Consider the following 26,786-nt stretch of genomic DNA (forward strand, 5'->3'; position numbering starts at 1 on the left):
GAGTGGTCAGTGTACGGCTATTCTTAAACATGTAACACACGTCACTGATGGATCACTGGGGAGGTAGGATTCTGACTTCTTGAGCTAGGATCAGCTTCATTTCCAAAATTAAAAAGAGGAGAGCAGGAGAAACTTTGAGACCGCCGCGGGAACTGTCCATCCAGCCTCCTGCCGCCAGAGGGCGTTGCAAACACTGCGCACGCTCTCCGGGCCTCTCTTTTCTCTTCCTCGCGGTAGGATTTGTTTTACTTCCGGTTATGTGGGAAACTCAGTTCTGGCAGCGATCGCAGATTAGTTTCCACTTCCGGGGGCGTCCGTGCTGCTGGGTTGCAGGGTGATGCACCTGAGGTGAGAGATCCTCGCACCCCAGTGAGCTCTGCTCGTTGCGGTGACGTCCGTCTCCGCGACCGGCCTCGTGTGCGCTGCACTTGGCCCTGTTCTCTTACCCCAGAGGGCGGCCCTGGGCACTCAGCCCAGTGGCCACGGCGCGAGGGATGAATGACTGAGCGAGCGAGTGAATCCCGCCGCCTCCTCCCAGGTGACGGCGCTTCGACCAGGGGCGCCAGAGCCGGGGGTAGGATGAATCGAGCCAAGCCTACCACCGTACGGAGGCCCAGCGCGGCCGCCAAGCCTTCAGGTGTGTCCCAGCGCGCGTGCCTCTCCCGGGACACAGTCAATGAAGGGGGGTGGGGCTGGGTCCTGCGGGACATAGTTAACGTGAGAGTACTGAAAGGCACAGCCATGAAACATCCAACAGCAGTCCTTCAGGACCCAATCCAGAGTTTCTGCATACTAAGCTACCCTGGGGTGCGAGGTGAGGGGTGGGGGTGGGGGGGGGCGGCTCCTGAAAGACAAAGCCATCAAGCCTTGCTGAACATCTGGGACCAGAATCAAGAACCCCGAGGCCGGTGGATCTAAGCTGGAGTCGTGAAGTTGCTCCTTGTAACTGTGTGGCACTGGGCACATTTACCTAACGTCTGTGTCTCTTCATTCGTAAACTGAGGGTTCGACTCCTTTTGAAGAAACTCACTGAGAATTAAGTAGATTGGTGTTTGCGAGTTAGAGATCGACTTAGTTTCCAGTCAGCCCTGGGTCACCATCAGCCATCACTGCCTCTGCGGGGGGTCTTGTTGGATAACCTCAAGCTCTACTTTCATCTCCTGGGGGAGGCGGGGGAGAGGGGAGTCTTGTTTATCCGCTCAGAGGGTGGGTATCACAGATGTGGGTGTCCTTTTCTTCTGCAGGGCATCCTCCTCCTGGGGACTTTATTGCTCTGGGGTCCAAGGGTCAGGCCAACGAATCAAAGACAGCGTCTACCCTGCTGAAGCCAGCCCCTTCTGGGCTACCTCCGGAGCGCAAGAGAGATGCTCCAGCTTCTTTGTCTGGGGCCTCCGCCCTGACCGGCCTCACTAAGCGCCCCAAGCTGTCCTCCACACCCCCACTGAGCGCCCTGGGTCGTCTGGCTGAGGCCGCAGTTGCCGAAAAAAGAGCCATCTCTCCCTCCATTAAAGAACCATCCGTGGTGCCTATTGAAGGTAAGTCAGACTGCTGACTTTTCCAGAGAACTTTCCTCATCTTGTCCATCATCCCCAGTGCCCATCGGGGCTGCTTCCAGGCTGGTTCCTTCCGTTAGCACAGCAGGGTCTTTCTGCAGTAATGGGTATCTCCCCGTGGGCTTGCTCCCTGACCTTGCGCACAGATGCGCACCTCCCGTGTCCCCACACTGTTCTGAGCTCATAATTTCATTCACTTCTCTGGCATGTCTGCGGGCTGGCCCTTTTGTGCCAGTATTGTCCTGAGCCCCTGCTAGGGGGAGGTGCACCAACGGTGCTGCCACCCAAGTGGTCCTAGCCTGGTCCTCAAGTGGGAAGAGACCCTTTAACACACTGTTTCTCCCTTAAGGACGGGGATCATTTTTTGGGGGGACATTTTTGCAGGCTCGGTTGTAAATAAAGCACAAAAGTTGGAGGGGCAAAAGGATTCTGGGATGGGAGCTCAGAGCCTCCAGGTGCTGGTGAGACCCATCCTGTGTTACCTCAAGTTGGCCGCTCCTCCTTGTGGCTCTGGGTGTGACCCCTCTGCTCCGGCGCCTGCTCTAATGTGAATCTCCCACGGGCTCTAGTTCTGCCTACAGTGCTGCTTGACGAGATCGAAGCCGCCGAGCTGGAGGGTAATGACGACAGGATAGAGGGAGTATTGTGTGGCGCCGTGAAACAGCTGAAGGTGACGCGGGCCAAGCCGGACAGCACGCTCTACCTCAGCCTCATGTACCTGGCCAAGATCAAACCTAACATCTTCGCCACGGAGGGTGTCATCGAGGTGAGACCGCGCCCCCGCCCCCCCCCCCTTCCGCTGTCGCCCGTCTGGCATGGGGCATCTCGTGACAACTATAACTTCACCTGCCTTTCAGGCCCTGTGCAGCCTCTTGCGCAGGGACGCCTCTGTCAACTTCAAGGCCAAAGGGAACAGCCTGGTGTCTGTGCTGGCCTGCAATCTGCTCATGGCCGCGTACGAGGAGGATGAGAACTGGCCTGAGATTTTCGTGAAGGTGGGTCAGCTCTCCAGGGCCTCAGTGGGTAGAGCTCTGTGGAAGGGAGGGTGCGGGAGAGAGGGGTGAACGGAGGCTCCGACATGCCATCCCTCCTCCATGGGTGTTGACGCGGGCCTCTTGGATGCTGCCCGCTCTGGGTACCTGGCCAGCATCCAGAGGGTCCACACATGACTCACTGCAGGTATACATTGAGGATTCGCTGGGTGAGCGCATCTGGGTGGACAGCCCTCACTGCCGCACCTTCGTGGATAACATCCAGACAGCCTTCAACACCAAGATGCCACCCAAAAGCGTACTGCTGCAGGGGGAGGGGGCGCGCAGCGGAGGGGACCTGGGTGCAGGTAAAGAGATGCCAAGGGTGTCGGGTTGGGGCTGAGGGCACCGCCCCTCCCCCCACCCCCATATCCCCGGGGGACAAGGCACACACGTTTGGCTCCCGTGGTTCCTGCAGGCAGCAGCCCCCATCCCTCGCTCACGGAAGAGGAGGACAGTCAGACGGAGCTGCTAATAGCCGAGGAGAAACTGAGTCCCGAGCAGGAGGGGCAGCTCATGCCAAGGTAGGTGGGCGGACAGCCCCAGTCCTAGGAGTCCAGAGGGGGGGCACCCGGAGCTGGCATCCTTCCTGGCCTCCTTCTCCCCCCTCTGGCCTAGGTACGATGAACTCACAGAGAGCGTGGAAGAGTACGTCCTGGATATGCTTCGCGACCAGCTGAACCGGCGCCAGCCCATCGACAATGTGTCCAGGAACCTCCTGCGGCTGCTCACAGCCACCTGCGGCTACAAGGAGGTGCGGCTGCTGGCCGTGCAGCGGCTAGAGATGTGGCTGCAGAACCCCAAGGTGCGCTGTGTTGGTGAAGCCAGAGTTCATGAGGGGGGGTGGGGGAGGGGGGTGGGAGAGATGGGGGGAAGGGGTGGGACTCTCCCTGGGGGCCTCCCGGACAGTCGTGGTCACAGTGCTCAGTGGTCTCTCCCTGGCCTCTCTCCTGCAGTTGACCAGGCCAGCCCAGGACCTGCTGATGTCCGTGTGTATGAACTGCAACTCGCACGGACCGGAAGACATGGACGCCATCTCTCACCTGATCAAGATCCGCCTCAAGCCCAAGGTGCTCCTTAACCACTATATGCTCTGCGTCAGGTATGTACGTGGCCAGCTGGGGCATCGGGGTCAGGAGATAGGCCAGTGGGCAGCAGGGGCAGCCTGGTCTCCGTCCCTCCCCCCCATCACCTGCTCAACCCATGCCTCCAGGGAGCTGCTGAACGCACACAAGGACAACCTGGGTACCACCATCAAGTTTGTGATCTTCAACGAGCTGTCCAACGCTCGCAACCCCAACAACATGCAGATCCTGTACACTGTGCTGCAGCACAGCTCCGAGCTGGCGCCCAAGGTGGGGACACTTAGCGCAGGACCGGCCCTGGGCTTGTGTCGCGATGAGGCTGGGGCCTTGTGGAGATGCCCAGGGAGAAAGTCCTGGCTCAGGGTGGGAAGACCAGTTAGTTCCCAGTTTCTAAACCATCCTTGTGAGGTAACACTGTGGAGCAGGTTGGTGAGTGAGCCCCACTACTGTCCTAGCTCCAGCGTGGTGCAGCCTCCTTGGTTAGGGGTTTTTCTAAACCAAGCAGGCATCTCCACGGTCTTCTGGCCCTGGCCTTAGAGTCCTGGCTTGTGGGTCCCAGGCCTGGCACCTCTCCAGATCCAAGAAGCACCCTGTTAGGCTCTGTGCTAGCTTCTGGCCACGCCTGATGGTTGCCTTCTCAGCTCAGTGTTTTAAGAGAATTAATCGGGTCGTTGTGGAACTGGGAGGGCATCTTTGGTGTTTAGTGTTCTCCAAGCCCAGGTGGGTGGTTGAGGTATCTGAGCATCATTGTCTGCATCCCCATCCAAGAGGACCAGCTCCCCTCTGGCCAACTATCAGGAGAGTGAAATGCAGCATGGATCCCCTCTTAAGAGTTCACATCCAGCTGGGCACACCTTTAATCCCATCACTCGGGAGGCAAAGGCAGGCGGATCGCTGTGAGTTCGAGGCCAGCCTGGACTACAAAGTGAGTCCAAGACAGTCAAGGCTACACAGAGAGACCCTGTCTCAGAAAACAAACAAACAAACAAACAAACAAACAAAAAAGAATTGACATCCATGAAGGGGAGGCCGGTGCCTCCTCTCAGGACCAGCATCCCAAGATGTGCTGCTGCGAGACCTGGCACAGCCCTACCACGTTAGCTGCTTAGTTGTCTGGCAGGGGCAGGGAGTGTTGTTCTCCTGGGGAAGGCTTTCTGCAGGTCCCACCTAGGTTCCTTGCAGGTGGATGGGGTGTGCGGCAAAGGCTGACCATTGACCCCAGGTCCCTGCGGCTTCTCTCCGCCTCAGTTCCTAGCCATGGTGTTCCAGGATCTGCTCACCAACAAGGATGACTACCTCCGAGCCTCAAGGGCCCTGCTGCGCGAAATCATCAAGCAGACGAAGCATGAGATCAACTTCCAAGCTTTCTGCCTGGGCCTCATGCAGGAGCGCAAGGAGCCACAGTACCTGGAAATGGAATTTAAGGTGCCTTGGGACCCCTGCTCGACACCTCCCGCTTTGCCGTTTCCTGGCCCTGACAGCTTTGCCTTGTTAAATCGATGGGCACGTGCCAGGCTCGTGTGCAGACGTGGGCTCAGGGGTCCCCGCATCCAAGTGTGAAGTCAACTCAGCAGTGTTGCTCCATCCGTCATAAGGATGGGGTGATGCTGACCAGTCTGGGGAGCTGGTGATCCCAGCATGGATGGGGACATTGCAGCTGGCAGGGCTGTGGAGCGACTGGGAGGATGGACAGGGCACCTGAGTAAGAGGTCTGATTCACTGGGGGTGCAGATCAAGAGGTGGGAGGGGGTGCCGCCGCCAAGCAGAATGAAGTGGGGAGCCTGGGTGAGCTCCAAGGCCCTGGGCGGGGCTGCGGGGCTGGGGGCTGGGGCGGGCAGGATGGTGACCCACCATGGTGGCAGTCTGCTGGGGGCAGGGTTTTGTCTATCTCTATTGGTTAGTCCCTTCCCAGGAGCCTGACCAGGACCTGGCTCAGCCTAGCCCCTTCCTGGGCCACATGGTGGTTTCTAGATTTGGGGACGTGCCGACTTTCTCTCCAAGTTGTTTTGTGTCCGTGTGTGCTGTGCCCCTGCACGCATGTTCCTATGCCACTGGGGACCCTTGGGAGGGGCCCTTGGTCACATCAGCCTCGACACTCTCTCTGGCTGTAGGAGCGGTTTGTGGTTCACATCACGGATGTGCTGGCCGTGTCTATGATGCTGGGCATTACAGCCCAGGTGAAAGAGGCTGGAGTCGCCTGGGACAAAGGAGAGAAGAGAAGTGAGTCCCTGCTGGGCGGGGCGTGGGGACTGGTGTCCTCAGACGATGATGTAGGAACCAGGGGTCGGGGTGGGGTATTCCTTGGCATGCCTGGAGGAGGCGGAGGGGCTTCCAGAAGCAGCAGTCCCCTCATGCCGTCTGGCCGAGAGGACCATCTGTGCTTGGAAGCCTGCTCAGTGCAGGTATCGTGTTGGTTTTTGAGGCCCAGAGTCAGGTGGGAGGTCCCTAACAGGGAGCAGGGTGGTCTCCGTAGTGGCTTGGCCTGCTTGAGTCCATGGCTGCAGGGTACCCATGAGCCTGCTCACCCATCTAGACCTGGAGGTGCTCCGCACATTCCAGAACCAGATTGCGGCCATCCAGCGGGACGCGGTATGGTGGCTTCACAGCGTCGTCCCCTCCATCAGCAAACTTGCCCCCAAGGACTATGTGCATTGGTAAGAATGGGGCCACCTTTCGCCCTCACGGTACCACCTGGTTGGGAGGCTGTTCCTTCTGATGCAGGCACTACCTACACACCCTTAGAGCCCCAACACTGGTCAAGACAACAGACCGGTCCTGAGCGTAAGAGCTCCCCACCCCGGGGTCACTACTGGCCCCTGCAGGCAGGTGGCCCAGGAGCACCTAGCACTTTTCCAGTCGACAGCTTTTGCCTGAGTTGTCCCTGTGGGCGGCACTGTTGGGGTGGAGACTCCCTGCACAGCTGCTTCCTGACTGAGACTTGCTCCTTCCCTGCAGCCTCCACAAGGTGCTCTTCACCGAGCAGCCTGAGACCTACTACAAGTGGGACAACTGGCCACCCGAGAGCGACCGCAAGTGAGTGCCAGGGTGGGCAGGGCAGCCAGAGGGTGAAGCCCCTGGCCACCTGTTTAGCAGATGCTGGGCAGGTGGGCCTACCCTGCAATCCCTGCGCTAGTCTTCACCTGCGGTGGTACCTGCCTCTACCTTGTGCCCTGGTCACATCGCCAGGGTGACTCTTCCCCACACCTACTCTGCCCTTCCTTGGCTGACCTGCTATCCCTTCCAACCCACCGGTCACCACCCCTGTCTCCCAATGTCACCCGCAGTTTCTTCCTACGCCTCTGTTCGGAGGTCCCCATTCTGGAGGACACCCTGATGCGGATCCTGGTCATCGGCCTGTCCCGAGAGCTGCCTCTTGGCCCCGCAGATGCCATGGAACTGGCCGACCACCTTGTAAAGCGAGCTGCGGCTGTGCAGGCTGATGGTAACGTTCCACCAAAGGCGGAGGTGCCGCCAGCTCTCTCACACCCTCTGTGCAGCTGGGACTGTTCTCTGGGGAGGCGGCTTGGGGACCCACATTGAGGACCTAGGGTTCCCCCTGTGCCCTTTCAGGCTCTGCAGTTCACTCACGTTCCCACAAGGTGGAACTCAGCAGGGACTTGTCTGTCCTCTCCTAGCGGGGCAGGCAGACTGATCCTAAGCATGGTGCTTCCAATTCTGGCTTCTCACAGCCCAGGGTGGGATGCTCTCGGGGGTCCTGCCACCTACAGGGCCAGTGCCTTGCCTGTCGCCTGTCCCTGGTTTAGCCTATCATTGGTACACACGCGAACACACACACACACACACACACACACACACACACACACACACACATCCCACCCCCACCGGAAGCAGTCTGGGTCTCTTCCCACTTACCCCTTGCTGCCCAAGGAGGGGGCTGTGCCAGACTGGGACCCAGGTGCCTTTGGGTTGCAGACGTGGAAGTTCTGAAGGTGGAGCGGATCCAGCTGATTGACGCGGTTCTGAACTTGTGCACCTACCACCACCCTGAGAATATCCAGCTGCCGCCAGGGTAAGGCTGCGCCCCGGCTTCCGGCAGGTTGGCCTGCCCATCAGCAAGGCCGAGGCAGAGCCCCACAGCTGCTTCCCCCCAATTCCTGTGTGTGTGTTTGAGCACTTCCTTCTCCAGTAGCTTATTTTGGGGGGGGGCTTCTCTTTCCTTTTGCTTATCTCTTCTTTCAGTTGGTCTCTCGCTGCTGTGTAGCTCTATTCCCTCAAGATCCAATCCACCTGCCTCAGCTTCATGAATGGTGGGACTAATGGTAGCATGCACCTCCATTCCTAGCCTCTTTAAATTATTATTTTTTCCCCAGTGCTAGCAGTTGAACCCAGGGTTTTGTGTGTACTAAGTAAACACTGCCACTAAGCGATCTTCCCAACCTTCTTTTTTTTTTTTTTTTTTTTTACTTAAAATTTTTATTTTTTACTTAGTAAGTGGGTGTTTGCCTGTGTGTCCATGCGGGTGTATGTGCATACATGTGTGCTTGTGTATGTGTGTGTGTGCATGTGCTATACATGTACAAGCGTAAGTACGTGTGCCACAGATTGTTTATGGAAATCAGAGGACAATTTGTGGGAATCAGTTCTTTCCTTCCACCATTTGAGTACTGGGGAGTCTAACTCAGGTCCTCAGTTTTTGTTTTTGTTTTTGTTTGTTTGTTTGTTTTTGTTTTTCGAGACAGCGTTTCTCTGTGTAGCCTTGGCTGTCTTGGACTTGCTGTGTAGACCAGGCTGGCCTTGAAATCACAGTGATCCATCTGCCTCCCAAGAGCTGAGATTATAGGCATGCCCCGCCATGGCCTGTTGTTTTTTTTTTTAATTTGTTTTTTTTATTTTTTATTTTTTATTGTGTATACAGTGTTCTGCCTGCATGTACACCTGCACACCAGAAGAGGGCACCAGATCACATTATAGATTGTTGTGAGCTACCATGTGGTTGCTGAGAATTGAACTCAGGACTTGTGGAAGAGCAGACAGTGCTCTTAACCTCTGAGCCCTCTCTCCACCCAAGCCCTCAGTCTTGATGGCACCAACTGAGCCATCTTGGTCACCTGTTTTTTGAGCCAGGGTCTCTTCCTTTTCTACTTGGAGTCCATCAGTTTGGCTGGCCAGTGGGCCCCAGGGCTTCTTCTATCTCCACACCTTAGCACTAGGATTCTAAGTATGTACAACCACATCTGGCTTTTTCACTTGGGTTCTAGGCACTAGAACTGACCTGGCCTGAGCTCAGGGCACCGAGCTCACACTGTCGCCGCCCCTGCCTTCCAGGTATCAGCCCCCAAACCTTGCTATCTCCACCCTCTATTGGAAGGCCTGGCCCCTACTGCTGGTTGTCGCCGCCTTCAACCCAGAGAACATCGGTGAGCTGTCCTGGCCATGGAGACAGGTCTCAGGCCAGAGCCTAGTGGGGCACCAGCTATGGTACGGGGGAGGCCAGTGAGAATGCTGCAGGCAACTTCCTGTTCTCCTTCCCTAGGTCTGGCGGCATGGGAGGAGTATCCCACCCTGAAGATGCTCATGGAGATGGTGATGACCAAGTAAGTGATGAGCATCCGTCAGCCCATGGAGGGGCTGCACAGAGGAGCACTGTTTGTGCCACCTCCCTGGCATCTCCCTGTGCAGTTTCTGAAGCCAAGGCTGTTGCTCAGCTGGTCTCAGCTCCTTCCCTGGGGCTGGGCAGTGTGGTTCTAGCCGTCACCATGGGGTCCCACGGGCAGGGTGATAGACCTGTGTGCACATGTTGGGCAGCTCGTACACTGACTAGACTAGGGAGAGGACAAACCAGGCAGGCAGTAGGGGGCAGCATGGATGTGGGCCTGGCCCACGATGTATGCAGGAGGTCCACAGCCATGCTGACCTGCTCAGTGGTTACCACAGCTGACAGAGCCTCTTGGCTCTCGCACTGAAGCCCGTGTGGGTTAGAGTGAGTAACGCTGCTCCAACAGGTCCAGCCTGGCCAGGCAGGTACCGCGCAGAGAGCAGTGGCCTTAGGTCACAGCCTAAGGACATGACATTATAGGGGTCAGGCTTATATGTGACCGTGATATTGAGGACCAGGTGTGGGACTGTGACATTGGCAACTGGTTTTGTGTACGGCCATGGCATTGGGGAACAGATGCGTGGCTTTGGTATAGAGTACTGGGTGTATGGTTTATGCCTGGGAGACAGTGGGACATGGGACCTTGTGGAAGGTGACAAGTGTTTGAGCATGTTAAATAAGGGGGGAATGTTCATGCCTCACAGAAAACTGTGTCTCTGTGGAGCTGTCATAATGAACAAAGGTCCCGTGAAGGGTGATGTGGTGTTGCATAGTGTGGCAGAGCTGGTGTCCTGGACGCGGGAAGGCTGATAACTAGCTAGTTTCAATGCTGAAGGTAGCTGTCATCTGTGAGGTGGCTGCACTGGGTTCCTGGAGCCTGCAGCCACCAGGCCTTAACTGGATAGCATTATTGCTGGCCCAGTGCTCAGGCTGTGCCCCTCCTGCAACAGCAGCCTTGTGTGCCTGGCCCTAAACCTGACCCTGCCAGGCACCCGTATGCAGGGGTGGGTACCAGAGCCTGCCTGTTTTGGTCTCCAGTAACTACTCCTACCCACCGTGCACGCTGACAGATGAGGAGACACGGACAGAGATGATTAACCGCGAGCTCCAGATCTCCCAGCGGGAGAAGCAGGAGATCTTGGCCTTCGAGGGTCACCTGGCTGCTGCCTCCACCAAACAGACCATCACCGAGAGCAGCAGCCTCCTCCTGTCCCAGCTCACCAGCCTGGACCCTCAGTATGTCACCTCCCTGCTCCAGCTGGTGGGAGGGAGATGAGGAGCAGACAGAGCTGACCTGGAGTTGACCACTCTGCCCTAGCATGGTGTGGATCTCTGGGATTTGGCCTTAATGTGCTGGGGTTAGCTGAGCTGTCCGCCCCTTGGCAGCAGGGCTGGGACAGTGTGGCTTTCTGGTACTTGTACTTAGGGTTATATGAGTGGCCTTCTGATTCTCATGTCCCCCATGACACACAGAGGCCCTCCCCGGAGGCCACCCCCTCACATCCTGGACCAGGTGAAGGCCCTCAACCAGTCCTTGCGCCTTGGGCACCTGTTGTGCCGCAGCCGGAACCCGGACTTCCTCCTGCACATCATCCAGCGCCAGGTGCGTCCCGCCCTGGGCATGGTGGAGGGGGCCACAGGCCAGGAAAGTTCCAGAGGCTTTTCCAAAGGCAGAACGCATTGGGATGCAGAGTGAGCACTGTGTCCTTGCACGCCGATGGTGCATAGACACCATGGGTTCAGATGTGCACTGACTGTTGCAGGTTGCCACTTGCTCCACAGAGGCTACACTTGAGCATGTGCAGCCCAGAGGATTTGGGGCATAATGCGGGGCCTCTGTGGACATGCTCAGTCTCCCTTGCTGCCCGCACAGGCCTCTTCCCAGTCCATGCCATGGCTCGCGGATCTGGTGCAGTCCAGCGAAGGCTCGCTGGATGTGCTGCCCGTGCAATGCCTGTGCGAATTCCTGCTGCACGACGCCGCTGACGCCACTGCCTCAGGGGAGGAGGAGGATGAGGGCGAAAGCCGGGAGCAGAAGGCCAAGAAGCGACAGGTATGAGATGCCCTCTGTCCTCCCGGCCAGGTCTACCCCCCGCAGTGGCCCTGACAGTTCTTCTTGGTCCACAGAGGCAGCAGAAGCAGCGGCAGCTGCTGGGCCGCCTGCAGGATCTGCTGCTGGGCCCCAAAGCAGATGAGCAGACCACGTGCGAAGTGCTGGACTACTTCCTCCGACGTCTGGGCTCCTCACAGGTGGCCTCCCGAGTGTTGGCCATGAAGGTAAGTGTGGCGAGACTTGCTGTGGCTGGAGGAGGTGTGTGTGTGTGTGTGTGTGTGTGTGTGTGTGTGTGTGTGTGTGTGTGTGTGTGTTTTCCTGGGGGATTAACAGAGCCTCACACTTGATAGTTAAGTGCTCTTACCATTAAGCTTTGCCTCTAGTCCCTCACTGGGGGATTCTAGGCAGGTGCTCTACCACTGAGCCACACCCCAGCCCCTCACTGGGGGATTCTAGGCAGGTGCTCTACCACTGAGCCACACCCCAGCCCCTCACTGGAGGATGCTAGGCAGGTGCTCTACCACTGAGCCACACCCCAGCCCCTCACTGGGCGATTCTAGGCAGGGACTCTACCACTGAGCCACACCCCAGCCCCTCACTGGGGGATTCTAGGCAGGTGCTCTACCACTGAGCCACACCCTAGCCCCTCACTGAGGGATTCTAGGCAGGGGCTCTACCACTGAGCCACACCCCAGCCTCTCACTGGGGGATTCTAGGCAGGGGCTCTACCACTGAACTACAGCCCAGCCCCTCACTGGGGGATTCTAGGCAGGTGCTCTACCACTGAGCCACACCCCAGCCCCTCACTGGGGGATTCTGGGCAAGTGTTCTACCACTGAGCCACACAGCCAGGCCTTCTGTGTATGTGTTGGATAATGACTTAGCTCTCCCAGATTTTTTTTTTCACTCTCTAATTTGTAAGGACAGAAGGGATGGGTGCCACTAGTCCAGTCTCCAAGGACTTTGTCTCTTGTCCGTGGCTACTTCCCAGGGCAGTGACAACACTGTGAGAAGTGGCTGGACAGGCTACGCTTACCATATCTGGAAAGGGTGCGTAAGACACTGGGCTGTGGCTCAGGCTCTCCGTTCTGTCCCTAGCACCAAGCAACAAAGCTTTGAGGAAATAGTTTAAGCTGGGTGTGGTGGGCAGCTTAGTACTTCTAGCACTCAAGGTGCTGAGGCAGGTGTTTCCAGGCCAGTCAGCTCCAGAGTGAGTTTGAGACCAGCTTGGTCTACAGAGGATGACCCATCTTCAAAACAAGCAAGGGGTTTAAAGAACTCAGTTCATGTTACTTGACTCCTGTCAGTTATAGCGACAGCCAAGAGCCAGAGAATTTCTTCACCCAGGAGCTGCTGTGTTCTGTGTGGGTTGGGGGTGGTCGAGGGGACAGGCTTGCTTCTGAGAGGAGGTTGGGCCCACCGCATACCAGGGCAGGTGGGCTTAGCTCCATATATGTGTGTACCTGCAGGGCTTGTCACTGGTGCTGTCAGAGGGTGGCCTTCGTGACAAGGAGGAGAAAGATCCCCCCATGGAGGAGGATGTGGGGGAGGCAGACGCACTGCAGGGCTATCAGTGGCTGCTGCGGGACCTGCCCAGGCTGCCCCTGTTTGACAGCGTGAGGACCACCACCGCCTTGGCTCTACAACAGGTGTGTGTGGAATGGGCCAGGCCAGTCCTGGGAGGAAGCGGTGGTTGCACACGACCCCAGGGTCTGTCTCAGACATCTGCCTGCCTTCCCTAGGCCATTCACATGGAGACCGACCCCCAGACCATCAGCGCCTACTTGATCTACCTGTCCCAGCACACGCCAGTTGAGGAGCAGGGACCGCACAGCGACCTGGCCCTGGTGAGGGAATTCTAGCGGGGCCAGATGGCTGTGTCACCAGCGTGTAAACAGGGAGTCTCGGGGGGTTGGGCCACACTTGGCCAGAACTCTCGGAGTCTCTGACAGCCCTTGTCCCCACTCAGGATGTGGCCCGGCTGGTCGTGGAGCGCTCCACCATCATGGCGCACCTGTTCTCCAAGCCCTCTTGCCGCACTGCCTCGGACGCTGTCCTCAGTGCCCTGCTGTCCGTGTTTTCCCGCTATGTGCGGCGCATGCGCAAGAGCAAGGAGGGCGAGGAAGTCTACAGCTGGGTGAGGGCCGAGCGGGTCAGCAACCCAGCCAGTGGAACAGACCATTCAGAGCTGGGGAGTGAGGAAGGTCTGGGGTGGACCAAGGCGGTCCTTAGCTAGGGGACAAGCTCCGAAGTGGGTGATGCTACATCAGGACACAGGGCGGGGACACTGGCGCACCATGTCCATCCCACCTGGTGCCGATCCACTGCCATTTCTCAGTCAGAGTCTCAGGACCAAGTGTTCTTGCGCTGGACCAGTGGAGAGACGGCCACCATGCACATCCTTGTGGTCCACGCCATGGTCATCCTGCTGACGCTGGGCCCGCCTCGTGGTAAGCAGTCTGTCCTGGGCTTTTCTCAACTTGGCTTCCAGTCAGGATGGCCAAGAACCCTCTGGCATAGCATGGGTGTGCTCTTGCTCACCACACCACAGCTGCCGAGTGTCGTGTGCGTGTGCCCTCCCTACTCACTCTCTCAGTGCCTTGTGCACAGCTGAGCTCCCATCATCCCCATAGTCCTTGTAGGTTGGCCTGGGGACTAAGTGGCCAAGTCCAGAGCCTGGTTCCCCCGGGCATGGTGGCGCAGGCCTTTAATCCCAGCACTTAGGGAGGCAGAGGCAGATGGATTGCTCTGAGTTTGAAGCTAGCCTGGTCTACAAAGCAGGTCCAGGACAGCCAAGGCTGCACAGAGAAGCCTTGTCTTGGAAAACCAAAAGTGGAGGTGGGGGTGGGGGGCGGGGTAAGGGGTGGGGGATGGAGGGGTCCAGGATGTCCTGGCTGTGAGGTGTGTAGGTGGGCTCTGCTACTATCCTGAGGGAAAGGTGGTCATCTACAGGGTGGTGTTTGTCCACTGTGTTGCCCTGAGGAAACAGGTCAGGGGAAGGCTGACGTCATGTTGTCTCATCTTGTTGGGTCCCCTGGGCTCTATGGAGCTGAAAGCTGAAGGCGCTGTGACAGCAGGCAGCTTGTGCTGAGGTCCTCGTGCTCACATAAGTCTGCACATGGTAGCCTTGGGCAAGAAGCCATGTTTCACCCCAAACCCAGGATGCCATGGGCCACCATACAGCAGACAGGGTGACATGAGTAACGTGCCCTCTGCCCCATCAGTCCTCACCTGCAGCATCATTTGAGCCATCTCTCTTCCCCTAAAACCTCAGTTTCCCCACCGTGAGAAGTACAGCCCCTGGTAGCCTGTGATCCTTCTTCCTGGCTCCTCGAATGACACAGCTGTCCCCTGTGTCCTCCCTAAAGCCGGTGACAGCGAGTTCCATGAGTTGCTGGACATCTGGTTCCCGGAGAAGAAGCCGCTGCCCACGGCCTTCCTGGTGGACACCTCTGAGGAAGCCCTGCTGCTGCCCGACTGGCTGAAGCTGCGCATGATCCGCTCTGAGGTCCCCCGGCTAGTGGATGCTGGTATGGCGGGGCTGGGGGAGGGGCCTGGCCTCACACCTGCTGCCTTCCGAGGACCCCGAACCATCTTCCATTCCACCTTCCAGGAACTCTGAGGGCCCAGAAACCAGGCCTGAGGAAGAAATGGCTATAAAAGACCCGGCCTTCAGAGGCACAAGTGATAGTGTCAGGGCCTGTGGGTTAGTTTTTGGAGGGCATGTGGGCCATAGGCAAGCTGCACTAAGCAGAGGACAGTCCCAGCAGGGTCTTTCAGTCTGGCTCCAGCCAGGAAAGGAAAGTTTAATGAGTGACCGGGAAGCCCAGTGAAGGACATAACTCCAGCGAACCATAGGGGCATTGATGACATCATTGCTTCGAACTAGCCACAGGGGCACAGCTTGTGGTAGGGATTGGCAGAGCCAGGCCCTGTGGTGGTGCAGCAGGCCAGGGCTGGCTAGGGATGAGGACAGACCTGGACCGGCCCCCGTGGGCATCTGAGCCTCTCTTGCCTGCAGCCCTGCAGGATCTGGAGCCCCAGCAGCTGCTGCTCTTTGTGCAGTCCTTCGGTATCCCCGTGTCCAGCATGAGCAAGCTGCTGCAATACCTCGACCAGGCGGTGGCCCAGGATCCCCAGACCCTGGAGCAAAACATCATGGACAAGAGTAAGCCACGAGGCTGGCAGCCCCGCTGTGGCCCACCCAGGCCCTGTGGGGTGGACACCTATCCCTGTGACAGGCCCCTGGAGCTCTGACTCTGTACTGCCCCCATCGTGACTGACTTTGAGGCCGGAGGGGACCCTGGGTCCTCTGCTGAGAATCCCGTAGCTCAGTTCCTGCAGTCTTTGTTTTGTCGAGACAGGGTTTCCCTGTGTAGCCCTGGCTGTGCTGGAACTCACTCTGTAGGCCAGGTCGGCCTCGAACTCAGAGATCTACCTGCCTCTGCCTCCCAAGTGCTGGAGCTAAGGGTGTGTGCCACCGCTGCCCAGCTAGCCCCTGCAGCCTTAGAAGAGCTTGCTGGGCATGGTGTACCAGCCCCCAGCCCCGTGTTCTGTGAGAAGACAGGCTGGCTTCATCCACCCCCAGGGGGTCCCTGGTTGGCTGCTGTTTTGCAGATTACATGGCTCACCTGGTTGAGGTCCAGCACGAGAGAGGCGCTTCTGGAGGCCAGACGTTCCACTCGCTACTCACGGCTTCCCTGCCATCCCGACGAGGTACAAGCCCTCTCCCCGTCCCCCTCCACCCCTTCACTGCCCTCATGTTACTGTCCGGCCTGGACTGTTTTAGGCCTCCATGCTGTTCCCTGGCTGGTCCAGCCTCTAGACAGTAGGGCTCCTGTTTTGAGTCTACCCTCCTTGTGGGCCCAAGGTCCAGCTCTGCTTTCTGGTCACAGTTGCTGGGAGAACAGAGCCAGGAGCTGGTCAGAAAGTTTTGAGGTCACTTGCTTCCTGTTTTCTCTGCAGACAGCACAGAGGTCCCTAAGCCAGAAAGCAGCCCTGAGCCCCCCGCAGGCCAGGGCAGGACTCGGGCGGGGACACAGATCCCGGTGCTCAGCCCTGAGGACGACTTAGCTGGCATCTTCCTACAGGTACAAAGGCTACTGTGTGAGGGGCCCCACAGCAGCACCCCTGCACATGTGTGTTCCCCCCGTCACACGCAGCATGTGTGTCTAGCCACCTCTGCGTTCTTTTTTGTTGTTGTTGTTAACTTTATTTGTATATAAGTGTTTTAGCTGCCAAAGAGGGCATCAGATCACATCATGCATGGTTGCGAGCCACCACGTGGTTGCTGGGAATTGAACTCAGGATCTCTGGAGGAGCAGGCGGCGCTCTTAACCACTGAGCCATCTCTCCAGCCCCCACCTCTACATTCTTACCTTGTGCTCGCTCCCGGTGCTCTCAGAATGAAGTCTGGTTCTATGTTCCCAGCCGGTTCCTGTGGGCTCTAGGTACCTCTGTCCTTGACAGCAACTCCTGGGGTATTAGGGTCCCTTGCCCACTCTTCCAGCACAGGTCTCAAGTCTATTACTTGAGCCCCAAACAGATGGACCCGAGGAAGGGTACACACGGGAGCCACAGGGGTACGGGCCTTCTGCACTCCTCACGCCTTCTGCTTTCCAGATCTTCCCACTGACCCCTGATCCACGGTGGCAGAGCTCCAGCCCACGCCCCCTGGCCCTGGCACTGCAGCAAGCCCTGGGCCAAGAGTTGGCTCGCATCCGCCAGGGGAACCCTGAGGTGCCAGGCATCACAGTTCGCCTGCTGCAGGCCATGGCCACTCTGCTGAGCTCCCCGCACGGTGGTACCCTAGCTCTGGCTATGCACCACAGCCACTTCCTTTCCTGCCCACTGATGCGCCAGCTCTACCAATACCAGGTACCCTCGCACAGGCCCTGGCGGGAGGGAAGGGGCAGGGGGAGACTGGTGGCCCAGAATGCATGGCTCCGCCTAGTGCGGAAAGCCTTAGATCTCTCCCTAACTCACCCTCAGGCCTGGTGCTGTCCCCAGCATGCCTGAGGCTTCCCTCAGCAGGCCTAGGTTTTTTTGTTGTCCCTGTCTGCAGGCTGTGTGGTCTGCATCTGCCCTGACTGCATGTGCACTTGAGTGCATCTGTGTGTGTGCTGTGTATGTGTGTGTGCGCGCCTGTGTTTCTCCTCCACTGTCTTAGTTGTTAGTGAAGGTACATCCCCAAAGGGCTGGTCTTTAAACCCCTTCGAAGTCATCCTGGCATTTAAGAGACATGCTTTTGAGTGGCAAGGGGGATGCTGTTGGGTCCCGTCCCTGGCTCTCAGCCTCCAGTACTGGGATGCAGACTGTCCCCCAGGCAGGGCTGTTGGAGTCCTGTGCCAGCATGCTCACATATGGCTGGCTGTCCCCACAGCGTGCTGTCCCTCAGGACACTGGCTTCTCCTCGCTCTTCCTTAAAGTGCTCATGCAGATTCTGCAGTGGCTGGACAGCCCTGCTGTGGAGGACGGGCCCTTGCAGGCCCAACTCAAGCTATTTGCTACCCGCTACTCAGCAAGACGCAGGATCAGTGATGGTGAGCATGCTGGGGGCAGCAGGTGGGCGGGGACTACATGTGTTGGGGGGCGGGGCAAGCATTCAGACAGCCATGTGGGCCTCCTGAAGACAAGCTAGCCTGGCCAGAGAAGACAGGCTGTGTGTGTGCATGCAAACCAGAGCCATGATGTTGGTCACATGGTTCGTCCCACTGCCCGCAGTGCGCAGTGGGCTCCTGCACCTGGCTGAGGCCCTAAGCTTCCGCCGTGACCTGGAGGTGGCCAACTCCACCGTGCGGGCTGTCATTGCCACCCTGAAGTCTGGGGAGAAGTGCACCGTGGAGCCAGAGCTCATCAGCAAAGGTACTGTCCCCTCTCCGTTGTGCCCACCCTGTGGAGCCTCTTGAGGATGGGGGCAGGGTGTGTGTGTGTGTGTGTGTGTGTGTGTGTGTGTGTGTGTGTGTGTGTGTGTGTGTGTGCGCGCGCGCGCGCGCTTGCTTTGGGGAACTCCAGGTTGTTGGCCTACTCTGCTCAGCCAGCCTCCTGTCCCACAGTCCTCCGGGGCCTCATCGAGGTGCGCTCCCCCCACTTGGAAGAGCTGCTGATGGTGCTTTTCTCAGCCACAGCAGAAGCCTCCTGCCTGAGCCCAGCCTCTGGGCCCATTGTGGTGGTGAGCTCCTTGCTGCTGCAGGACAAGGAGGAGCCCCCGGGCCCCAGCAAGCAGGACCCCGAGGGTGCCAGGTAACTAGGGGTATGGCCAGTGGGTGAGAGGGGGCGTGGCTCTGCAGCCAGGCTCTGCTCTGACCCTTCTGTCCTGCAGCAAGGAGGCCACGCGCCTGGGACCAGCGTCTGGGCTGCTTGTGGACTGGCTGGAGACGCTGGACCCCGAAGTGGTCTGTAGTTGCCCTGATCTTCAGCGGAAGCTGCTCTTCTCACGAAGAAAGGTGACAGGGACATGGCCTGGTACCCTCCGTGTCTCTTAGCCTCCAGGGGGCGGGGTTAGCAAGACCTGGGCTTCCTGTCCTGGGTGGTATTGTATGTCTCTTTGGGTCAACGTTGGCAGCCACCTCTGGGACTGGGGCTGGAAAGGGGGTGAGGGTTAGCCAGGCCCACCAGACCCTAAATCTCCCCAGAGGTGTGAAGAAGATGGGAAGGTATTGGTGTACAGTGTCATTTAACCCCAGCCCTGGCCCAGGGGAAGACAGAGAAGGTGGACAGAACCCGGGGCCCTACCCTGCCTGGAAGAAATGAGATGGTGCCAGGCCGGGCTCTTTGCTGCTATTATAGATGGCACCCCCAGGTGACATGACCCATCAGAACTGGGTATTCCCGGACCCACTTGAGACCTTCTCCGCCTTTTTCCTCTCCAGGGCAAAGGCCACATAAGTGCCCAGGTGCTGTCTTTCCGCCCCTACCTCCTGGCCCTCCTCACACACCAGGCCAGCTGGTCCACACTGCACCGCTGCATCCGTGTCCTTCTGGCCAAGAGCCGGGAGCAGAGGTGAGGCCAACCCAAACCCCCGTGGGAGACTCTGGGCCTAGATACAGCTCTCTGTGAGCTATGAATTGTGTCCCCGCACCTTGCTTCAGGGCAGCAAGCACCTCCTGAGGGTGTTCCTGTATGCTTTAGTGCCTTAGGACACCTGCGTGCCCTCAACAGCAGTGTCCTGCTTTTGGCACCTGACCCCTCACCAAGGGGTAGACAATCCAGCCCCTCTCATCCTCCTTCATCTGTGGAGAATTTGACTTCTGTCCATGCCATGGTACAGGAGGCAGAGGGGCTCTGAGAAGCTGCCCATCCAGCCTGGTGGTCCCTTGGCTGTGACAGGCCCACAGTATCATGGGAACCCTGAGGTACCCAGAGCACAAACCTAGGACCTGGGAGTGTGTGGGTCAGGGAGACCCCTGAGTTATGTCCAGTCCAGCCCACTGGCTGGACTCCTCAGAAGGACAGTAGTAGCCCTCTACAGAGATCTCTTTTCCAAGACTTTGGCCCTGGCTCCAGTGTTCAGAGGACGGCTTGCTTCCCCCCAGGCTCGACCCCTCAGCCTCCCTCGACTTCCTCTGGGCCTGCATCCATGTTCCCCGGATCTGGCAGGGCCGGGACCAGCGCACTCCACAGGCAGGTCCCAAGGTTGGCCCAGCCCCGTGGGTGGTGGCCTCACTTCCTGGGGCTGACCTTCAGCCTCCCTGTTGCAGAAGCGGCGGGAGGAGCTGGTGCTTCGTGTTCACGGCCCTGAGCTGCTCAGCCTGGTGGAACTGATCCTATCCGAGGCAGAGACCAGGAGCCAGGATGGAGATGGCGCCGCACGCACCCTCATCCAGACCCGACTGCCCCTGCTGCTTAGCTGCTGCCGTAGCAGTGATGAGAGCATTGGGAAAGTGACAGAGCACCTGACCAGCTGCATCCAGCAGTGGGGGGACAGGTACCTAAGTCCCCACCATGTCGCTTGCTGTAGGCGATGGTTCTCACTTGGGAGCGGCTCCTTCAGCACATGGCCCTCCCCTGGCCATATCACCTCAGTGACCCAGTCCCTCTGCCCTCCCCAGCGTGCTAGGCCAGCGCTGCCGAGACCTGCTGTTGCAGCTATACTTACAGCGGCCAGAGGTCCGGGTACCAGTGCCCGAGGTCCTGCTACAAAGTGAAGGTGCCACCACTAGCAGTATCTGCAAGGTGAGGGACACAACCTGTGGTAGCCCTGTCACCCACAGACCCTGAGCAGAGGGAGGGAGGGCAAGCTGTGCCATCAGCCCGACCTCACCTCGCTTGGAACCCTGAGGCTTATTTTGGTAGGCTGTTCCCCTGGATATAGCCTGGATGCATAGGGATTCTTTCCACTGTCGCTCCCCGCCACTGTGTGCCCAGGTGGTGGGGCAGACAGGAGTTGGCACATGTCTTACGTAACGTGGACACTGGGGCTATGGCCTCCATCAAGAAGGGAATATCCCAGAGTATTCCCAAGCCTTCCTGCCTCTACCCATTGTGGCGAGCTCCACTGAGCCTCAGCAGTGTGGATCAGCTTGGCCACATGAGCTCGTGCCTGCAGTGTGATCTCGAGAACGACCAAGCTGAGCAGACTGCTGCTGCGTGGTGTCCAGGGCCCTGAGTGGGATGGTGTATAGGCAGGTACTCGCCCTCATGTCTCCCCTCCCCGCAGCTGGATGGCCTCATCCATCGCTTCATCACGCTCCTGGCAGACACCAGCGACTCCCGGTCTTCCGAGAGCAGAGTGGCTGATGCCAACATGGCCTGTCGGAAGCTGGCTGTGGCCCACCCCATCCTGCTGCTGAGGTGCTTGTTTGTCACAGCAGTGGGTACACTGTGGGGTCAGGGTGCCTGGTGGGAAGATGTGACCAGGGGCATCCTTCTGTTGTCTCCCCCCTTCCCCCCCCCCCCCCCAGGCACCTGCCCATGATCGCAGCCCTCCTGCACGGCCGCACACACCTGAACTTTCAGGAGTTCCGGCAGCAGAACCACCTGGCCTTCTTCCTGCACGTGCTGGGCATCTTGGAGCTACTGCAGCCGCGCGTCTTCCAGAGCGAACACCAGGGGGCGCTGTGGGACTGTCTGCGATCCTTTATCAGCCTGCTCCTGGTGGGTGCCTGGCAGGTTGTCCCCCCACGTTCCTCAGCCCATACGTCCTCCCATGCCCCCTTTTGTCTTTCCTTGACTCCCGTCTGCCTCCACAGGAGAGCCTGGAGCCAGAGCCAAAACTAGGCCACCCTTCCAGTGGCTTCTGCCTCCACTATCTGGAGAGAGACCAGCTCTCTACTGAGGCTCCTAAGCCCCAGCATCCCCTGCCTGAGGAACCCCACATTCTAGACCTGGTGCCATGTCCCACTGGGTGCTGTTTGTTGGTGTCGGATGCCCCAGTCTGATTTTTGCTGTGATATAACCAAGGCAGAAGCCAAGCCAGCCAGGTGTTGTAACGGCACACACTTACAATCCTGGCACTTGGGTAGCTGAGGCAGGAGGATTGCAAGTTCTTGACTAGCCTTGCCTATAATATTGTGAGGCAATATATAGGTCAGGCCATCTCAAAAGAAGAAAGGAAGGAAGAGAAAGGAAGGAAGAGAAAGGAAGGAAGCAAGGCCGGGGGCTGGAAGGAGAAGCTGAGAGGTTAGAGAGCACTGGCTGCTCTTGCAAGGGACCCTGGTTTGCTTCCCCACCCCCACATGGTGGCTCACAAGCATTTGAAACTCCAATTCCAGGGGACCTGACACCCTCTTCTGAACTTGACACCAGACGCCCCTACAATGCACAGACATACAGACATTCCGGCAAAACACTCATGCAATGAAACCCAAAGCGCCAGGCCCTGGTCAGCCTGGCTTTGGGCCCGTGGCCATCATGGAGGGGTCACGTGTCATATAGGGTGTCTGAATAAGCCCCTGGTGGCTCTGCCTTCTCTACAGAACTATCGAAAGTCCTCCCGCCACCTGGCCCCCTTCATCAGCAAGTTCGTGCAGTTCGTCCACAAGTACGTGGCTTGCAGCGCAGCCGCCGCCGTGGCCTTCCTACAGAAGAACGCAGAGCCCCTACAGTGAGTCCCCACAGCTGCTGGGCCTGGCCAGGAGGACGGTGCAGACAGTGAATGTTCTGGGCTGAATCGCAGCCCACAGCCCCTATGTATCTTGCCCCTCTTCCCAGCGTCTTCCCTGTCCACTGACCTCACCCCAGGCCTCACCTGCCCTCCTCTATAGTGGACCCGTGCTCTCTCCACAGTGACCTGTCGTTTGACAACAGTGACCTGGTGATGCTTAAGTCTTTACTGGCAGGGCTCAGCCTGCCCAGCCGGGATGGGAGAACTGACCAAGGCCTGGATGAGGAAGGCGAAGGTAAAGGGGACAGGTAGCTCTCGGGTGGAGTGCACGGTGGGGTCCTGCTGGGTCTAGCCCAGCCCTGACACTTCACCTATCTGACCCGTGTGCGTGGGTGGTGCCGCATCCTAGCTGATTGAATGGAACCGTCCCGTGGGACTGTCGGCTTCTGCTTCGCTGCCTGGCATTACCCTTCTGGGTGCTTGATGTGTGCTCCCGGGCAGGCTGGTCCTTAGGTGAAGGTCTTTCAGCTTGCTCACCTGGTGGTGGCACGTGCTCCGCAGGCAGGGCTCTGTCCTTTGCTGACATAGTCACTGGCAGATGGGCAATGACCCACTGAGCCAAGGATGACTGGAGGCTCCTCGCTGGTTACAGCTAGCCTCTGCCGCCCATCTTGGCCAGATCGACTGTGGCCTTGGACTGTCTGAGTGCACATAGAAGGTACATCATAGAGGCCACGCTGTGTACTGACACCAATCTGTCGTGTAGAGTGGCACCTTGAGGACAGAGGCAGGGGAATGCTCTCCTAGGCTGGCTGTCAGTGGTATAAGGAAAACATGTGCCGTGCCTCCCAGGGCAGCCCAGCATCTTGAACGTCACCCTCCACATGACACCCCTGCAACCCCATGACCACCACACATACCGAGCACTGTGTTGCATTCTGGGTAGTAGCCAGTGTGCCTCTGGGATGGGCATAGTCTTTCCATGGAAACTGCAGGTCTGGGCTGGGCCTTTGGTGTCCAGCCGTCACCTGATCCTGACTAACCGTTCACAGATGAGCGTTCAGCCAGCTCTCTACCCCTGGTCAGTGTCTCCCTCTGCACCCCGCTGACTGTAGCTGACGTGGCTCCACACATGAAGAGGCTCTCCCGGGGCCAGGCTGTTGAGGGTGAGTGAGCCAGCTGCTCCTCGACCACCCTGGTTGCACTGGGATGTTTGCTCAGATAGCACAAAGAACCGCCTCCCCCCACCCCCAATTTTTTTAAAAAAAGCATTGTGATGCTTAAGGAAGACCCAACAGGCTTGGCTGGTAGGACAGTCAGTCTTCAGAGAAAGATGAGGGCTTGAGTAGAGGGGTTTGCTCCAAATGTCCATTCCCCAGAGTGAGCCACTGGTCCAGTCCTCCCAGGAGACCAGTGTGAGGCCAAATGGTGAGGAGGGCACAGGGGCAAGATAACCAGTGAGCCTGGCACACAGTGTCAGGTGCATCTTGGGGAGGCTCTGGAGGACCAGGATGCCTGGGGATGGTCCCTTCCTGTCTCTGGGTTGTTTGGGGTAGGAAGGAGGTCCCCCTAGGTCCTCCTAGACTCCGCAGCTTGGCCCTTTGCCCTCAGATGTGCTCGAGACTCTGAGCAACATAGATGAGATGTCACGGCGGAGACCTGAGGTCCTGGGTTTCTTCTCGGTGAGTGAGGCTGGGAGGAGCCCAGGTTGGGATCTAGAGGGTGGCACTCATCCTGCTGTGTGTACCACGTACTGCCCCAAACTCAAGCAGGCTATCCCGCTGCCCTGGTGGCACCTTGGGAACTGGTCCTGCAGTTGCCCATTAGGCTGAGTCTCCATGGTTACCTGGTCGTACTCTTCTCCCATCTGAGCAGACCAACTTGCAGCGGCTGATGAGCTCGGCAGAGGAGTCATGCCGCAACCTGGCCTTCAGCCTAGCACTGCGCTCCATCCAGCACAACCCCAGGTAAGTAAAGCCCCAACCCAGGGCACTGCCACCCCCCCACCCCCTCACCCCCAGCTAGCTGAGCCAGGCAATGGGAGGCCAGTGCATACTGGGGAGCCTGGGGCCTGGTCTGGCCTCCTGGGCACCTGGGCCATAGGGTGGTACCCACTTGAGCACACATCTCTTAACAGCATTGCTGCTGACTTCCTGCCCACCTTCATGTACTGCCTGGGCAGCCGGGACTTTGAGGTGGTACAGACGGCCCTCAGGAACCTGCCAGAGTACACTCTGCTCTGCCAAGGTGAGCTATCCACCCAGCACCCACCCGCTGCCCCCCGGGAGGCACCGCTGGCCCAGAGCTGTCTGACCCCAGCTCTTCCTTAGAGCACGCGCCTGTGCTGCTGCACCGAGCTTTCCTGGTGGGCATGTATGGCCAGATGGACACCAGCGCCCAGATCTCGGAGGCCCTGAAGATCTTGCACATGGAGGCTGTGATGTGAACCACTGAGCTCACCAGAATCCCAAGCCACACTAGCAAGCCTGCTCTGTGGTTGTCCATTCCTGAGCCCCTTGAAGGGGCTGAGAACAGCGTCCTCCAGCCCTCGACTGGGGCTGGAAGTTCTCTCAATCCTCAGCATTCTTTGAGTCACCAGAGAGATGAGGAGGAAAGGTTGTTCTGCCAGCCAAGCCACTTTAAATGAAACTTCGAGTTCCTGTTTGCTGCCTGGTGTCCTGTGTTGTCCCTGGCCAGCGTGGCCTGACTTCCTGTTCTTGGTGCAAAGACTTCCAAGGGGTTGGGCAGATGATTGGGAAGCAGAGCCGGAGGCATCCCTGATGGTGTCACACTGGCTGGCTGGCTCCAGTGCTCTGGCCTGCTTGGCCCTGGGCCCTGTACCCCACGATCAGCCAGGCAGTGTTCTCAGAATGGAAGAGCCCCGGGGTACAGGCAGAAACAGCCCTAGTGAACCCAGAAGTGAACAACTGGTTTCCAGCCACCATGTGGACAGCATGGTGCCCAAGGGGAGATGGCAGCTGGTGCAATTGCAAAGTATTATGTGGTGGGCATTTGTCTCTACTGGGCTCCTGCCCTCCAGAGTAGGATCGGGGCCACTATCAGGGTGGCCAGGGACCTTTCCTCTGCCTGCAGCAGTCTTCCCCCCAGACTGTCCCAGCAGGGTTATCCCAGGTGGTTGGCTGTTCTGTTCCTAGCCACCAGGGGGCACTGTTACCTTGAAAACCAGCTCCAACTCCACGTAACCCCCCCAAGTCATATTGATTGTCTTGGGTGATGACGTGTACTATGCAGTCTCAAACCCACCACCCCTAGTCCTGTCCTAGCTGCTGAGCTAGGTCTGCCTGCCCCACATGCCTTTCCAAAATGCACTCTCTGGCTACTGCTGCGCTTGCCTCCTGTCCTTGAGTCTTCCACAGCAATGTGGACCTGATGACTGGGGATCCCAGTGGCCCAAGGCTGGCCTTGTCCTCGGGAAGGTTCTTGGGGAAGGTAAAGAATGAGGGGCAGGCGCCAACTTCAGTTAGCCAGGTCCTCACCAGGCCCCCAAAGCAGCAGGCCCATGTGTAGGAGTTGGTCTCAGTGCCGACGGGTAGGGTGGCAGTGATGGCCCTCCTGAGTGGCTGGGGACACCTAGACACAGAGGGTCCTGTGTGTCTTGCTTCCAACCCCAACACTCACTTCACTGCTCCCCAGCCTTCTGGCTTCTGTTCCAGGGCCATCTCCCCTCAACATCTCTTGAGAAGCCCCGGGCCCATCCATGGCACCTGTACCCTGCCCTGGGGGGCCCTTGAATAGAACCACACGGGCAAGGTGACTGTTCTTCAGTCCCAGCCAGCGCCAGAGTCTGGAAGGTTGCCCAAACCACACAGCATGGAGGCCACTGGCCCCCCAGTGTGGGGCACTGCACAGCATACCTCCTCCCCTGCCCAGGGTCATCCAGGAAGGAGCACAGGGCACCACTTGCATCCGATCTCCTTGCCCACTACCCTTGCACCCAGGCTTGGGTCACTGTCACCTCCCCTCAGACCTAAGTGACCCAGCAGGCCAAGCGGCACCTTCTGCCCCAAAAGCTTGGGAAAACGGAGAGAACTCTGTAATGGCGGAGTTGAGACTGGATTTTGTGGCTGCGTCATCATACCCAGTGCCTGCATCTGCCACTCTGCATGCCACAGTGTATAGGGCGATGCCCACTGAATAGCAAGTGGCTGGCACCGGGGCCAGGTGCAGGAATCCTGGGCACTTCCCACGTGGCTACCCCGCCAAGGCCTTGGGCTTGACAGTCCGGTCTTCTGAGTCATGGGTTGTGGCTTGGGCTCCTAACACACACAGCGCACTCTCCCCATCCTCCCACCTGGAGACAAGGGTTTCTCCGTGAAGCCCCTGGCTGTCTTGGAACTTGTAGTTCTGTAATCCAGACTGGCCTCAAACTCAGAGATCTGCCTGCCTCTGCTTCCCGAGTGCTGGGATTAAAGATGTGTGCCACCACCACCTGGCTGCACGG

At 58.4% G+C, this 26,786-nt stretch overlaps 1 protein-coding gene across 1 annotated transcript; it reads left to right on the top strand.

Moving 5' to 3' along the window:
- The first annotated feature begins 261 nt into the window (after positions 1-261).
- Positions 262-24,991, top strand: INTS1 (integrator complex subunit 1). Its single transcript, XM_084763451.1, has 47 exons — positions 262-637; positions 1,245-1,535; positions 2,123-2,319; positions 2,411-2,548; positions 2,733-2,892; positions 3,003-3,108; positions 3,203-3,389; positions 3,541-3,686; positions 3,798-3,939; positions 4,918-5,094; positions 5,781-5,889; positions 6,203-6,323; positions 6,625-6,702; positions 6,954-7,111; positions 7,603-7,699; positions 8,956-9,047; positions 9,164-9,224; positions 10,265-10,462; positions 10,700-10,829; positions 11,100-11,279; positions 11,354-11,503; positions 12,749-12,928; positions 13,022-13,126; positions 13,249-13,416; positions 13,618-13,729; positions 14,648-14,809; positions 15,301-15,447; positions 15,897-15,995; positions 16,245-16,369; positions 16,902-17,156; positions 17,662-17,821; positions 18,003-18,143; positions 18,335-18,521; positions 18,601-18,724; positions 19,151-19,281; positions 19,815-19,902; positions 19,980-20,206; positions 20,331-20,454; positions 20,939-21,072; positions 21,183-21,375; positions 22,197-22,324; positions 22,507-22,619; positions 23,377-23,490; positions 23,936-24,006; positions 24,200-24,291; positions 24,462-24,571; positions 24,655-24,991. The coding sequence occupies exons 1-47, from the start codon at positions 499-501 to the stop codon at positions 24,768-24,770; spliced, it is 6,663 nt and encodes a 2,220-aa protein (XP_084619577.1). The 5' UTR covers positions 262-498; the 3' UTR covers positions 24,771-24,991.
- The last annotated feature ends 1,795 nt before the right edge of the window (positions 24,992-26,786 follow it).

This window comes from Acomys minous, assembly GCF_964271855.1.
Source record: "Acomys minous genome assembly, chromosome: 16".
Lineage (NCBI taxonomy): Eukaryota > Metazoa > Chordata > Mammalia > Rodentia > Muridae > Acomys > Acomys minous.

What these genes read in the sequence shown, in the direction of transcription:
- INTS1 (XM_084763451.1), top strand. Translation starts at nt 499, where the DNA reads ATGACTGAGCGAGCGAGTGAATCCCGCCGCCTCCTCCCAGGTGACGGC. An exon ending in TAGCTGGCATCTTCCTACAG is followed by an intron (nt 16,370 to 16,901) that starts GTACAAAGGCTA and finishes TCTGCTTTCCAG; the next exon opens with ATCTTCCCACTGACCCCTGA. An exon ending in AGGTCCTGGGTTTCTTCTCG is followed by an intron (nt 24,007 to 24,199) that starts GTGAGTGAGGCT and finishes CCATCTGAGCAG; the next exon opens with ACCAACTTGCAGCGGCTGAT.